We start from the raw sequence: 17081 nt of genomic DNA, 5'->3' as shown, positions 1-17081 counted from the left end.
TCACCTGAATCCCTGAATATCCACGAAAGTTGTTAGATTTTGCTTTTACTGAAATATCTAGATGTATTTGCTTTGTGGATTCATTTGGTTTGCGGAAAGAATTTTATCTCACCAAAATATTTTTTTAGAAAACTGATGTCTGGATATATGATAACTAAGAAAATAATTTTTGCATGCTTGATTGATCATAAAAAAGTGACATGAAAAATAAATTTTTCAGAGTGACTTATGTTTGGCAGAGCATCTATTTTTCTAATAAATATATAAAATACCTGTTATGCCCTTAACAAAGTTGTGTAAAATACCTATAAAACATCACATGCATAATTTTTAATATTTTTTTAATTTTTTAAATCTAAAATATTTAAAAATATTTTTATATCAAAAATATTTAAATGTAAATATTAAAAATATTTATTGGGTTGAGTTCTTAGAGTGCTAGAAATTTTTAATAATAAGACAACTTTTTTATATTTTGGTAAATTTTAATAGTTATTAGTATACTTTTGTATTAAAATTATTATAACTTTTTTATATTATGATACTTTTTAATAATATTTTTATTATTTAAAATTAATAATTAAAATAGCTATTAAGAAGATCATAATGATTTAAGAATATTTTTCGTAAAAAAATAACCATAATTTCTAGTTCATGATAAAGTGAGTTTACCATGTTCTTCATATATTTTTTTTATAAAATATAAAAAATATTTTTATTTAAAAATTATTTTTTCTATTTTTTCATTCAAAATCTCCAACTAAATATAAAATATTTTTTTATTTTTTATTGGCCGTACTTTCTTTCTTCTCTTTTTGTAAACCAGGCGAGTTTTGTATATCTTTATACATAACTAGGCTTACAAAAGAGTAAAAAACAGGCGTGCTTTTTTTTTTTGGCTTTTCGTTTTTGTTGCTCTGGTTGGCAATGTCGGCTCAGGCAGTGTCGGCTTAGAGCCTTAGATGGCTGTACCCGGAGCTAATAATAAATCAGATCAAGAGAAAGAGATCGACGTCTTACCCCGCGCACTCCCCCCCCACCCCGCTCTCTCTGGCGACATCATCGCCTTCCCCAACGCGGCCGCCATCTGATTCCCGGCGGCGATCTCCGCTGACAGCCTAGTGGCGCACTGCTTCCTTCTCTTCTCTCGGCCATCCCTTCGTCGCCAGCCCGGCCACCCAAAATAAAACTAGGGTTCTTCCACTTCTGCGCGATCGTCTCCCAAACCCTTGATTCGCCCCCTGTTCGCTTTCAATTTGATCTCAAAGGGAGGAGCTCGATCCGTGCCTCTCGCCATGCCTCGGTAATGCGATCGCTTCTCCCATTCCCGTCGTCTTCGAATCTTTCGCCCAAAATTCTTATCTTCTCTAGCTTTTTTTTTCCCTTTTGTTTTTCAGATACTATTGCGACTACTGCGACACTTATCTCACTCACGATTCGGTAAGTTTTTTTTTCCGCGTGTGTGTGGCTTCTCATTCCGTTTATTTTTCCGCAGTTACTGTTCTTTTTGTTATATGTTGTTTAATTCTTGATGTTTGGGTCCTTTGTTGTAACCTCTTAGTGGAAATGATGATAGCCGAAAAGCGTGTGGTTCGTAGCTGTTTTGAGGAGTTTTGTAGTGGTGTTCATGATTATTGTCTTTGAAACATCGCCTTTTGAATGCAAAGGGCTAAGTATTTTATAATTTTTTTGGATATTTTGCATGGATTTTATTTATTTATCTATTTTGCTGATGTGATGGTAGATAAATTAATACCTCAGTGTTTTTTTTCCAATTTAGGTTTCTTTGATTTTTTATGGCTAGTTTAGATGTCTTCTATATTTATCTGTAATATGTGGGTTGCTTTGGAAATCATGGAATCTTTTCTTATGGATAGGTGGAAATTAATAAACTTTGGATTTGCCACATTATGTTTTTGAATGGAAGCATAAGAGAATGGTTATATAAAGGTTTGCAAGAAAGTGAAAAATAATTATTGCTCTTCCTTTCGGAGTGGTTTGCTAGAGACAAAATTTAAGGTTTTCCTCCCATTTAACTCTTTTTTCCCCTTTTGTTGACGAGTAGGCGTGGTTTTTTAGGTATGATATAGTAATGAAGGATTACCTTACTTTTTTCTCTATTTCCTTTGATAAGAGTTTCCTAATTGTTGAGGAAAATCTGAGCAGTTTGCAGTGACTCAATTTGGATCATGTTTGTTAGCAGTAATTGTCACTCTTGTTTACTTGCAACCCTTGCATAGTCTAGCTTGCAAGTATGTGTTTAAGAAACTATGCATTATCGAATAACATTAGAAGTTGTTATACTATTTGTAGAGAGGAAGTTGTTGTCAGCAAGTTTATGCATGACTTAAAAACTTGTCATATATGAGAAAAAAGGACTAATTGAATGACCTGCAGCATGTGGCGGCTGGAGCTTTGAAGAATTTCATGAGTTATTGAAATGGCTTGTTCATTGCCGTAAGTTTGTGGATTAATGTTTAGGAACTGCATTTCATGGTCAAGGTCTTGTTCATGAAACTCTGCTTTAAGGATAAATATTTATAAACTATTTAGTTCTAGTTTTAAGAGGAGCTAGATAAATGCCACGCTTGAGGATGCTTGAAGGTCGTTCCGATAATACAATTCAACGCAATAAAGATTGTAGAAATGGAAGGTTCCAAGGCTTTGTTTTAAGTCTGTGAAATACCATCAAACAGGGTCTAAGTTTTGATTGAGCAGCAGTTTGTTGATACTTGCTGCATTGTAAATGGTTAGAAGTTTTAGGGTTCTAGATAAAGAAGCACTTAAGGATGATTTGATTAGAATTTGGGCTGAGATGGGTGTCTTCAATTAGAGTGGGCTCTACATTTCTTTCTTAAGTTTGCAAATACAATGTTTGACATTTCAAGACAGTTAGAGGTCAAACTCCTTTCAAAGTTTGATATATTCGATGTAAATAAAAGAGCTCATTCTTCTGATATACTTGGGGCTGTTGGAGTTTTCTTCTTTTATTTCCCATTAACAAGGCAAGTAAATCTGACTTACTGATCCATGTTTATTGTGCCAGCCTCTCATACTACTACTCTCCTGTGAATCTTTCAATATTATGAGAGGAAGTTATGATACAGATTCCGTGAAGAGCTACTTAGCTATCTGACATGTTCAAACACTCAAAACTACTATGAGGTTCATCCACATAATCTGCTAACATCCTCACATGATGATAAATCAAAATGATAGGACCTAAAGAAGCAAGTGTTAGACATAGTTTCCTCATATACAAAGATAGACATGGCATATGTTTAAAAAACAATAGTTTTAGACATGGTTTTCTTGCGTATAGAGAGCATTCATGACTTATAGTAGCACATCGTAAGCAGACCTAGTCAAAAATCAGTAACCTGCATGAGCTCAAAGCATTTTGGACAGGCTTGGGCCTAGGTTTTAAGCTCGATGGGCTGGACCAGGCCCAAAATCTGGGCCCATCTATTAAACTGGTTGGGCTCGGGTTTACATCGACCCAGCCCGAGCCCGTAATCTATATAGAAATAATATATATATCATATTCACCTCACCCTATCCCACTTTGATGCCCTAGCCCACTTCGATGTCAATTTATGGCATCTCCTTATCATGGCAACCTCTTCCATCACAAAGCTCGAGTTCCTTTTTCTTTGCCTTCGTCTCTCTCTCTCTCTAAATCATTCTAGGGTTCGGCATTGAGGGGTGGGGACAATGGAAAACTGGTTTGGGTTTGCTGGATTGTGACGACATTAGGTTGGATTGCAATCGATAGTGGGAGGAGATGGGATCCAGGAGCAGCAAGGATGTGAAGCCGTGGAGGGTGCGGCCTTGGCGCTTGAGGGTGTAGACGACATCCATGGTAGTGACAATCTTCGAGTGGGCATGTTCGGTGTCGATGATGGTGTCGCCGGTGACATTCTCAAGGAAGATCTTGAGGACACCTCTCATTTCCTTGTTGATGAGGTCGTTGATGCGCTTCATGCTGCTTCGCCATGTAAGACGTCATGGATGTTTTCTCAGAGGAGGGAGGACCTTGCAATGGCGCTTCGCACTGCCATTCCCCAAACCCTTGCATCTTGACATCTCAGAAAGCTCTCTTCTCCTCTTTGGTTTGACTCTTTTAGCCTTACAACTCGTCTCTCATCACCGCAGCCCACATGGTCCAAAAAGCTCGAGGCCTAGTCCGAAGCTCAAAGCTACTGAGCTCGATCCTAGGAAGTAGGTCCGAAGGTCTGGCTAATTTTAGTCATACCTGGAGTTGAGCCCGACTCGAACCTAGCCCAGCCCGCCTGGCAAGCATGTCTAATTGTGGGTGAAGTGGGAGTCAATACATTTGAATGTGATGCTTGATTGTGGAAGTGGTGTGGCGCATTAAAATCTCAGCTTGAGGAGCAAGATAATGTAGTGGCATGGAGGAGCCTTGTCATGGAGCTACTGTGGCAGAACTACCTTGAAACTCAGAGTTGTGCATGGACATTGTGGCTCTTGATGGTCGAGGCTTTAGTTGGTACTTTTGTTATGAGAATCCAAAAATAATAGAACCACCAAGAGCAAGAGTACTATTATGCACAACATTCACCGAACCATGCGTTTTGGCCTGTATCGAACCGAACTGACACCAAATTAGGACGGTTCGGTTTATCGGGTTGGTTCGGTCTATAAAACCCTCATCTATCCCCCTCCCGCACTTTGATTGAATCTTCTAGAGCCTTCAAGAGGACTCTCTAGCTCCCACTCTCTCCTCCCTCTTTGATGTTGTGGCGCCCTCACCCTCGAGGTAAGCCTCCCCCCCTCTCTCTCCCTTCCTGTCCTTCTCCCTCTCTCCCTCTCCGTAAGCCCCCTTATCCTTCCCTTCCTCTCTCTTTCTCTCTGCCTCCCTCTCCGTCTCCCTTTCCCCCCTCTCCATAAGCTCCTCTCCCTCCCTCCCTCCCTTCCTCCCCCCTCTCCTCTCCCTCTCCCTCTCCCTCTCCCTCTCCATGGGTCAGATGGCTTAGTACGGTACGTCCAGTACTATTCCAAACTTGTTGCCTGGCTGATACGAGCTCGTCATACCAGTCCATCTGACCTTGATTATTCATGTTGATATCATCTAGGATTGTTTCTTTGATTTGGTTTTGGTTACGCACTAGAAAAAGTTGGCTTCGATGTGTAGTATACTATGGTGCCTCTTTGGTGCAGCAAAATCACTGATATTACTAAGTAACAATCAAATATAGTTTTAAATTTTTCCAATAACATATGATTGAAATATTTTTCCAAAGAAAAGTGATCACAAGAATACTAGAACTTAAAAGGTATTATAAGGATTTGGATAGACTATCACTACATAGGTTATCAATGATTAAAAACATGAGAAGGCTTTTTTCCCCTCCCGATGGATACCCTTTCCTTTAAAGAAGTCTAAGATTTTTTTATCTTTTACTAATGGGTCTGATCAATTAGATGAATACCTGCATATTCGGAGAGATGGGTATTAGGTAGTCAGGAGAGAGTTTGTAAACATTTAGGAGGAAGTAGGCATTTGTTCTCATAAGGAATTAAATCAGTTTTTGGTAAGTGGTTGTGGTTCAATAATGGTTGTCAAGTAAAGTTTTGTCCTATCTCATCTACAAGGAAGAGTGTCTAATATGGGGAAGCCATTTCGGAAGCTGGAGGAACTTTTCTATTTGAGAAGCAAGACGATGTATAAATGCATTGTCCTTTCATATTTGTTTAATGTGTCAGCCATTATGATTATGCTAGTATTCAGTGATAACAGATAGCTTGGACTGATTGTTTGGGATGGATCCGAATGAGAGTGAGTTTAAGCAGTCAGAGGACTTCCTTTTTTCTATTTAAAATAAGAAAAGACTCAAGCACATGCTTTGCAGGTTGAAGGAGATGGATGGCAATGAAAATGTAAGTGTGGTTTAATATGATAAAGATATTTGTGGCTTGACAGAATAAAATTTCAGGAGGATGGATGTGGCAGGAGCCAGATGTTTTCATAAAGAAACTCATTTACAGTTTTGTCATAAACAGAAGGTTTCTACGACTTCGCAGATAATCATTTGGACTGCAAATGTTCACACTTAGATCCAAGCCCTCTTGTAGATATTGCTTTTTCTGTTCCTATTAGCAATAAATTATGTACCTGTCATAGGGCTCAATGGCTTCTTCTGTAATAATAAAGGAAAAACAAGGTGGAATCCCCCCACCTTCTCTTCACAATTCAATTAGCTTTTGTAAGACATGTCCAATTAATTCAGGATTCAGGTGAATGAGGTGCAGCCCTAGGTTTGGTCTGCTGATCCTCTTCTTCCAAATTACTTTTACTGACTGGAAAATTTTAAATGATTTGTTACAAAATATCATTCACATGCCATTTTCTAGTCCTTTTGGCCGGAAGGGACTTATAGAATGTCGAGCATGGACTACGGAGTTGCTGAGTGGTTTTGACAGTACGTGAATGATTTTGACACTAGTTAGGCCATAGAGTTTGGCAGCAGTTTCCATGATAGAAATGGATTAGGTTTGAGATCATGAATATGCTGTCGCCCTGCTTTTTGTGCCAGATTCATCTAGGATGATGGTCTTTTGGTTGCATTGCTGTTTAGTCCTGTCTTGCAGCCTGTCTTTCTTTTCACATGGCTTTATCTTGGAGCAATTTTGGGAAAGTTCAATCTTCTCTAGTCATGTACTATTTCAATCTAAAACCAATCATATATTTTAACTGTATCTCTGAAAAATAACTGTCAAAAAGAAGCTCTGAACATTAGACAACTAGATGAGTTGTTCCTTGATGAAGATCTGGGAAGAAGTTACATGTTTGAAAGTGCAGTTAAGCAAACATACACTTATCACTTCAATGATCAATTTTATAAATAATGAATTGATTCTTCATTTACTCTAAGGAGTTGTTCTTATTAAATTTACACTAAATCCTTGTAATAAGCTTTCTATTAGTATTATGGGTGGGGCCTTGTAGTTTGAACCATCAATAATGTATATTTAGCAATCCTTATCTTGTTTTTGTTCTTTAACATTAATTTTTATGATTCATCATCTTATTTACAACAATAATCACTTTATAGATTGTTGCGCTATTTATGTTTATTCAAATGGTAAGGCAGTATCTATATGCTTGTCAGTATGTTATCTGGTTTTAGTTTTCTCTTTTCTCCATTGCTTTTATGAATAATGATGCTTCTCTAACTTTGGGCTTGAATGTTCTACTTTTTCTTTGTTTTTTGTTCTAGTGTAGAACTTATGCAATGTCAATCTGCTCAATAAGCATTACCAAGCTTATGTATTTTCTCCTGCATTCAGTTTGGAGCGAAATGAAAATGTCACCCCATTTTTAACCTGCTTGCTATTATTAATCATTCATTAGCTTCTATTAGTTTTCTGCCTAGCAGATAAATGAGCCTCTACATTTGCAGTAGTCCAGCATTTGACCATCTTATATTTTGTATCGTCAAACATGAGATCTTTCATTTTCTTACTGTCTTAATGGTGCAGCCATCGGTCAGAAAACAACATAACGCTGGCTACAAACACAAGGTTCTAATGCTTCCTTATTTTGAAATGTTTCCTCCCTCTTGCTACTGTTTTTCTTAACGTATCTTGTGAATTTGTGGATAACTTCAGGCAAATGTTCGTTCATATTATCAACAATTTGAGGAGCAACAAACTCAAAGCTTAATTGATCAAAGAATTAAAGAGCATCTTGGGCAGGCTGCAGCATTCCAAGTGGGTGCAACTTTTAACCAACACCTGATGTCCCTCCCGGGAAACCCTCAGAGGCCCCGCCTTCCAGTTTTAACTCCACCTATCTTGACTGCTGGAGCATCCTCTCAGGCGCCTATGACCTCACCATTGCTACCAGGAGTTAGGCCTCCTGTTTTGCCACGCCCATTTGCCGGTGTGTTGATTTAATTTTGCTGGTTTCTTCTATTGCTTGATTGTGCTGATAACACTGTGATTTGAGAAATAGGAATGCTCAGTTGTTTCATGTTTGGAATACTCTAGATGATCTGGCTGCCCCCATTTTGTGATTGGCTGGGTCATACTTTCTGAATTGTCTTTAACATGCAAAATACATGCATGCAGAAGTAAGGCATTTTGTATATATTTTTACAAAAATTTGGACTTGGGTAATTTTAGTATGGTGGGGTCTCCCTCCCTCCCTCTCTGTCTCGCTTAGAAGGAAAAGAAGAATACAGTTATGACAAATCGGTATTTTCCCCATTGTGTGAGATTTAAAGTTATTTAATATTAAAGTAATAACTATTATAAAGGTCGCTGTAACAATGTTGTAGTACAAATAACAATGTTATTGTATAAATTATTGCTTGATAAAAAAATGTCTTCAGATGGTACAAATCTTTTTGGATGGAAAATTTGAAAAAATGAATTTAGAAAAAAATATTTTGAAAAAATAGTGAACATGCTGCATAATGGGAGCCAAAATACTAGTGAAATTATTAAATAACCTGTTACCCATCATATTTTGTCTCAATATTAGATATAATATAAATATAATGAAGGGGAGCCAAAATCATTATATCATTATAACAGCCATTATTTTGAAGCATGGGATGAAAACTTGTGGCACGGAAGTGTCGGATTAGGGAGAGGGGGAGAGAGGATGGGATCAAGCAATTAATATAATGTAGAGGCCAAACAAAGAGTGGGAGTGGAGGATGATAAAAGATTCCCATCCTGCTTTTATATATAGGGTAAAGATATAAGCATCTATGTACATATGTATATAGATATACATATATGCATATGTGCATGCATATGTACACACATGCACACATATAATTGTATATTTTTACATGCGTATAATATGGAGATACGACTGTGATTTTGTGGCAATAGAAGGTGGCACCACAGTGAAAAGCTTCTCTCTTGAGTACCAGCTATTAAACCTGACACACAATGAAATCTTGTACTATTAAAGCTATAGCAAAAGCCTCTTCAATTTGGCACTTCTAAACCACAAGGAAATACACCTTGATTGTTTTACAAGAAGACCAAGAAACTTCCAATTGATTTCAGATGCTATAGTTGAATAATTGTGTCTGGAATAAAATTCTGGTCAAACTTGCAATCTTATTTCTAGAATAGGGTTGTTGACAGTGAGAGTAATTCCATTTTTTTCTTGTATGAAATAAGTTTCCTTGTACCTAATCTTTTAAAAAAACTAGTAGTTTCACCTGAAATAAGTAAATCACATAGCTAGAGGTTGTGACGTGGTAAAGTTGTGAAATACTTTTAAGATATCATCATACCAAGGTTTGTCATATCGGTTGATACTGAACTGTAGCAAATGTATGGTACTTGGTACCATACCATTTTGACACTCAAAATGTCAAACCTTACCGTTTCGTACTGTACCGACACTCGGTGCATTGAACCTTACCGTACCGTACCACATACCGGCACTATAATAGGATGGTACCGGTATGAGATCCGGTACCGAGACAGAGGACATTGCATCATACCATCAAGACAATTTCAGAATAATTGTCCTCAATTTTTTATGTATTTCTAGACCGAAAAATGATCTGTTGTGGATGAAATTTAAAATGGTCATGACAACTATGCTTATGGGATCAATGAGATAGCAAATTTGACTATGTATTGTTCTTATTATGACATGAAGAATTTATTATACAACTTGTACCTAGTATTGGCAACTTTAATTGTTAATGAAAAATGGATACTTCAAAACACATGCCATGATCATATCGGATAGTTTTCAGATATGAATGCTAGTTAGATACTTTTTAGATATGGGCCCGATACTTTTGTTAAGTGTCTATTTTTCAAAATTAAAAACAATACTCTGGAATCTGGATGCTTCTTGGATACTTCCAAACATGAGAGGAAAGGTCAGTTTTCTATCCATGATATTAATTTTAAAATATGAAATATGGGTTATGTTTTACAAATTTGAATGATGACTAATTTGTAAAATATGAAGGATAGGCTATGTTATTTCAATTGCCTACTATGCTCTATCTTTTTTTAGATTCATATATATATGTGTATATATGTATATATGCATGCATGTATGTGTAAAATACACACACATACACACACACACACACACACACATATACATACTCTTTTTTGATGATATATATATATATATATATATATATATATATATACATGCATACTCGTTTACATATCCTAGCCACATCATACGTTACTTTTTCTCAATTTGTTGTATCCACTTATCCGTAACGAGTCGTATCTTTATCCTGTATTCATGTTCTTTTTTCATAGTTGACCGCAAACTTAATAGAAATATATCCCATCATGGCAGGTTGCTTTGTTATATCAATTTTAGAACTCATTCATTTGTAAACAAGCCTTTAACCAAGTTTGGGTTGAACTTTTAATGTAATTTTTTGTTACTTGCTCATAGCATTTTATAGGCGAGCCTAATAGCCTGTCTAGAATAATGTTGTAGACTTGTAGGAGGATTGGGAATACTATCATATGAGGGAGCCTGCATGCATTCCATAGGAACCCTGAGTTAGGATAACTTTTATGTCATGGTAATAACAGAGCATGATTTTGTTGAAGGCAGAACACCATTTTTGATATTTGAGGAGGTGGGTAGCCAGGATTTAGTAAGAAGATACAAGGGATCTTTTTCTCATTATCTCCCAATCTTGTGGTTTTTGCTTTAGTCCAGGGTGGAAATCTGCCCCACTGGATTGTGGATGTGATCACATCTGCTGATTTTCCAACCTTGGGTTTTCTTAGTTCAAAGCCTGATTTTGTAGGGTAATGCGATAACAAATGATTTCATTCTAATTTACTAGGTTTAGTAATAATTACAATCTAGTGGAGTCTCAACTTTAATTTTTTGTGGGAATCATCTCCAAAATACAGAAAGAGAGGAGCTCAGGAAATAGAAGTTATGCTACTAAATCATTGATCCTGCTTCCTCAGGAGAGAACCACAACATAAAACATCCACCTGGCCAATTGTACCAGAATCCCCTTTTCCTTTGACTGGATAAATCTCCTAGTGCTGCCTGTTTTATTTTGATTACACATCCTTTTTTCAACATTAACATGTATACCTTTAAGTTCATCATGAGAAACTATTGAGTCCCCATCACAACTCTGGAGACTGAAAGGCCTGTCTTACTTTCTGGCTAAAGGTATTCATAATTTCATATTGTTTTCCTTGTTGGGATAGTTACATCATCAAATAATAATGTTTTGTTGAAATACTTAAGTCTTCCAAGTTACTAAATGGCATGTTTGGAATAAGAAAGGAAATGCGTCATTTCTATAAGATCTGATTGCATAATCTTTTGGAATTAGTTGAGAAGATTATCTTAGGGTGGTGGAATTCAATTTACAGATTTTTCAATAGGAATTAAACAGGTTGCTTTTCTATGAATAATTAATATAACATGTTGAAGAGACATGGGCTAATTCTATTTGCAGGATACAGCTTCTTTTTATTGAATTTTATTTGCTTTTTTTTGGCAGGACTGGGTGGGAAGAAGGGTGGGAATGTGCGGTTGAGTTGGGGTAGTAGGTCAGACCCTTTGACTTGAACCTATCAGTGAGTTGACCATGCCGGCCCATATCTGACCTGTGTGCTGGATGACTGCTTTCTTCCTCATTGCCTCATCTTCCTGATTGCCAATGGTGTATAGAATTTATCCTGCTAAACCTGTTCTAATGCTGACTTTACACTCTTGTTGGCCCAACATTGACTAGATCCAGCACTGGTCTTGCCCTCTTGTTGGTTCTTATGCCACTAATGACATGATCCAACGTTGTTGTCACCCTCTCACCAGCCCCCATGCTGAGGGCAACTTAAGAATTGATCCCATCCTCCCCCTAGCTTTCATGCCAAGCTATCTGGCATCATAAGTTTTGATTCATGGCACCCAGCGACCTAGGTAGCTATGCTTTCCTCTACAATAGCCCACGGCATGTATCTCACTGTTGGGATTGTCCTTGAGTAGATTCAAGGCTTTGTACTGGGATTGGGAGATGGACTTGACTAGAGGAGATGGCTGGTAGAGAGGATCTGGAAGTTGAGGAGAGGGAGATGTGGAATGAGGAGAGGAAAAGGGAGAGACAAGAAGGAGAAGAAGAGATAAGATGGAAAGGAGGAATTAGGGATTTGTGTATCCAGCATTTTTTTAGATTAACTATATATTTAATAAATATATATGGTGAATGAACGAGTTCAGCATGTTGACCGGATCCTGACCTGATGGCTTCAGCATGTTGACCTGAATATGACCACAACTCATCAGCAGGTCTCTCTTGCATAACCTGTACCTGACCAGTGTGGGGTTATGCTGGTAGGTTTGGGTTCAAATTCCCAGCAGCCCTAGGAGTCGGTATAGTTAATGGTACAATCTTTGATGTAGGAATTGGAAGGGCTAGTTGTGGCATCATGTTTAATTTCAATTGCAATATGCTTTATTTGCATATTATTATTTAATATCTAAGTTTCTATTTGACATGAATCGGCATTGGAGCTGCAAACAACATATTTGAAGGCACGATATGCTCAGACATTTCTTGCTGTTATTTTAAGATTAATTGGTGTTTGGTGGAGCTTTTAGCACACTTTCTAATTATGTCCTTGTTATTTTTGCCTTTGGTAAGTCATTTTTGATTTTCTTAGAATTTTTTTCTAGATATAGTAATTTTATGGGACCCAAACATTTTAATGAGCACTTAAGGCAAGAAAATTGCATTAGAATTGGGGAATAAATAAAAAAGAATGTAGAAAATTATGCATCTTTAAGGAAATTTTGATGTTCTTTCTTTGACATGAGTCGGCATTGGAGCTATAAACAACATATTTGAAGGCATGATATGCTCAGACATTTCTTGCTGTTATTTTAAGATTAATTGGTGTTTGGTGGAGCTTTTAACACACTTTCTAATTATGTCCTTGTTATTTTTGCCTTTGGTAAGTCATGTTTGATTTTCTTAGAATTTTTTTTTGGATATAGTAATTTTATGGGACCCAAACATTTTACTGAGCACCTAAGGCAAGAAAATTGCATTAAAATTGGGGAATAAATAAAAAAAGAATGTAGAAAATTATGCATCTTTAAGGAAATTTTGATGTTCTTTCTTTTTCTCCAACTTTACAAGCATTCTTCTGTTCTTTCCTCCTTGAATCTGCCTTCAGACACTTTTTTCCGTGTTTTTTTTTTTTTATACATGAGCTACTAGTATAATTTATGGATGTATATATCAAGATATCATCTGAGTATATGTCAGTTGACATAATTCAATTCGTATGGGCATTGGCAGGTTATGGTGTTGCCCCTAATGTTCCAACTTATCCTCCATCTGCTATGCCACCTGGTGCAACTTCTATGCCAATGCAGATGCACAACTTTCCTAGACCTCCTACATTGGCACCTCCAGCTTCCGGGGCTACAACGACCGCCACCTCAAATGGTGCTGCCCCTCTGATCAATCCTGTTATGTATCAAGCCAATCCATCATCAGCTGCAACTGCAAGCTTCACACCTACTGGTGCGCCTCCTGCACCTGCTACTGCTGCTGCCACAAAGGATGGTTTTTCATATGCTCCGACCTCGGAGACCAACCACTAACCTCCAAACATACCTTTTGGTGGTACTACTTTGTTTCGTGCTCTATGGTTTGTGTGTTACAGAAGGTATCTGTTCTGGTAATTGCTTCACCTCTTCAGTAACTCTCATTATCATTGCCAGCTATAATATGCAGTCAGAATCTGTGCGCTTAGATTTGTATCTCAAGGTAGGCTTGGGAGAGGTTGTTGAAGGTAGTCCAATTTGGTCTACTATCCAAATGGAAGTTGAATGTGGAGATACTGCGCAAGTACTCTTTTTCTTATTAATAGGTGCTTTTGCCCTTTGACATCAGTTTTAAAGATTAATGAAAAAAAAACTTCTTTTTTTAGTTCTACTGCAAAAGGTTCTCAATGGACGAATTGCTTTAATGATGAAGGCAAATTTTTGCATATTCAACTCAGAAATCTTTCCCACTGCAGGCTTGTTTCTCTTCCTCCTATGATTATAGGCTGTGGAAGCGCCACTTTTGCTTGATGAAAATATGATTTAAATCCATCAGAGTTTTGTATTTCCTTCTTGCAGCAACAGAAGTTTTTAATGACAATAAGCACTCAATTAGCTTGGCACCACTTTTCCCCCTCGGATCACTGAAGGTTTATATGTGTATGCTCTTAAGCTGTTGTATTGTGATTTCCTTTTTCCCTTGGTAAGCGAAAGCCACTGTTGGGGTCAGATGGTATATATTTATCACAAAGTACTAACGGATGATGATGGTGCCGTTGGCTGAGGCCTCTATAAGCTTGGAAAGCGAGGGGTAGACCCTCCATTCTGATGAATTACAGGATGCAGCGTAGGAACATTCCATATCCTGGTTCAAAATGCTCATATGTTGAGGGCAGTCGATATGTTTAGCATTTCCTTTTGATTCTGTAGCTCACTGCTCAGATTTCGTAGACGTGAGGAGATGATCCTTCTCAAAAACTTAGCGACGTTTGCAAAAATGCCTGGGAAATGTGCATGCGGGGCCTTGTTGAGCTCGCTTTATGGTACGTCTGTGATTCTGTAAACCTCGTGGTAGAGCTTTGTAACACAAGCCATTTGATTGGGATGACATTTGCGTATCCTCATATTTAAGTTTTGAAGGGCCCTTCCACATGTTTGTTGGCTGCAGGATAGCCAAAGAGCATTGCTAGATTTCAGCTTTAAGTAACTTTAACTGAGCATAGCTGATGTAATTATTAACGTCAAGATTGAGGGTACTGCTAATGAGAAAGCATTTGCCGATTTTATTTTCTAAAGGTTAATATGGTAGGGGTTGTCGGCTTCGGAGGATTCTTATTTTGTTCCATCTCTACTTGCTATGTTGGCTTAGGTCTCATTTGACATGGCTTTTGGAGCGGCAAAAGTTTTTTTTGTTGGGATGATTTTGAGTTGTTTGATAAATTTTTTTAAATATTTTATGTTGTTTTTCAAAAGTTAAAAAAAAGTCTGCTGAAGAAAAACTTCAATTTAAAGTTTTACATAAAAGTTGTCATCAGAGCTCAAATTACAATGATTTCAATGCTTCCGAGACTCAATTTGGATTTGAAAATGGGTTTATTGCCATCAGAATAGATCGGATGGCATACTAACTATTATCCAACTACTTGATAGTTTTGCCATTATTATCGAATTTTTGATCTTCAATTATATTAACACCACTTCGATATTTTTCCTGTAAGTTCCTCATCCAAGCTTTGATTAAGAAAATTCAGATGGTGATGGAAAGTATCAGATATAGTGGAATGGTTTAAGATTGAAATTCATTCTATGCTAATCAAAGTGAAGCTATCTTTTGGACTGATATGCACTGGACTACACTTAACATTGCAAGTTTGACCTAGTTTTATAAAATGTTCTCTCTTTTGAACACTTGTGAATCAATTATTGCCACCTTGTATCCCTCTTAACTGGCCTAACGGTAGTCTGGAACTCACCTAGGAGTATTGTGACCTACAAGTGTGCGATTTCGGCCTACTTCAACTAGGATGCATGGAAGCTCGGACTTGTTCTCCAACACCTATGAAGCCAGCACATTGCTAAGTTTGGAAAAGCAGCCAGTCATCTGCTACTCAATCCCATCAGCCTCTGGATCCAGTTGGTCCACTGCAAATATAGGTTTCATGGTCTTTGGAATGATTACTACAGGAATAGTGATTGGAACTAAGTTCGAATAGAAGTTTGGTAATGGACAGTCAATCAACATATTTAGTGATTCCTACCTTATATAATATTCCTCTTAATTGACTTTCTTTGCCCCTGAACATTAATCATATTGTGGATAATATGAAGGTAGCTGAGTTTATTACGGACCAAAAGCAATGGTATCTCACCAATTCAACTGAGGTCATCCTTTTCAAGGTAGTGCACAACGAGTATTGGGCATGGCAATTCCTACAGTTGAGTGCATTGATCGGCTCTGTTGGGTTACTAACTCAAGGCAAAATGTGAAAGCAGAGGACTTTTACAGGATGATCAAACTCTCTTTTCAATCCAAGCAGTGTCATCCTTTCCATGGATTTGTAAATTTCCAGTTGTACCTCGAGTTCAAATGTTTTGTTGGAAGGTTTCCTCTTGGCAACCAAGATTTCGGGTGTGATTTCTGTAATCATCAGCTTTAGGATATTGGTCTCATTTTAATCTCTTGCACCATGGTGCAGCAAGTATGATCATTTCTCTCTTAGTTCATCCATCTTGGTAATGCTTCGTAGTCATTAGAAGAGTTCCTAAATCACCATATCCAGCTCGAGGATTCCTATGATTCAGAAGAAAGTCTTGTTCTACACTTGGTGATTCTTGTGTTGCATCCAGAGCACATCTTCTAGGGAAACGTACCACTCCTGATAAGCTAGTGAAAAGTAACATTCGACTATCTTTTGAATTCGTCCAAGCTAGTATGACTAACTCATCAACAATGGGGTGCTGGGGTGGCAATGGCTCATGTAGTTTTGACAATCTTTTTAGTCTCTTGGCTACCCCCCACCACCATGTTATCAAGCTCAATTTCGATGGTTCCGTCACTGATAGCAATGCAGGAGCTACCTTCGAAAGTCTTACGAGCTGCAAAATGATCATGGGAAACTACTGCTCCTTGGTGCTCAGAGGCTATCACACTACAATATCTCAAGTGCAAAGCTAATAGCAGCTGGGGAACTAAAGGTTTTGATTAAGGAGATTCAATAATTGTTGTCAAACCTCATCCCAATCGCCCAGCATGATGCATGCCACTTAATGACAATATATTCATTTTCTCATGGATTCTAGAATATTATTTACACTGCATTCTAGCTCTTTCATGCCTATGGTTACTCCAAGTATAAGGAATCCAAAATATCCTAAATGTAATAAACTATTATTCCTAAAGAAAACATGGCACTCTAATTTGGTCCTCCATGAATTCCTTTCCATCTTTCTTCTCTGACCAAGCAAGTAGAGAGAAATTGCACTTGAAGCCAAATGCTGGAATAAGCATCATCGAGAGCCA

At 37.5% G+C, this 17081-nt stretch overlaps 1 protein-coding gene across 1 annotated transcript; it reads left to right on the top strand.

Moving 5' to 3' along the window:
- The first annotated feature begins 867 nt into the window (after positions 1-867).
- Positions 868-13952, top strand: LOC103721282 (U1 small nuclear ribonucleoprotein C-like). The gene is made up of 5 exons (XM_008811423.6): positions 868-1303; positions 1398-1440; positions 7504-7545; positions 7633-7906; positions 13311-13952. The coding sequence occupies exons 1-5, from the start codon at positions 1296-1298 to the stop codon at positions 13616-13618; spliced, it is 675 nt and encodes a 224-aa protein (XP_008809645.1). The 5' UTR covers positions 868-1295; the 3' UTR covers positions 13619-13952.
- The last annotated feature ends 3129 nt before the right edge of the window (positions 13953-17081 follow it).

The sequence above is a fragment of the Phoenix dactylifera genome, chromosome 4 (genome assembly GCF_051530095.1).
Source record: "Phoenix dactylifera cultivar Ajwa chromosome 4, Ajwa_hap1_PhDact_Kaust_v1.1, whole genome shotgun sequence".
Taxonomy (NCBI): domain Eukaryota; kingdom Viridiplantae; phylum Streptophyta; class Magnoliopsida; order Arecales; family Arecaceae; genus Phoenix; species Phoenix dactylifera.
This window is presented reverse-complemented; position numbering and strand designations above follow the sequence as displayed.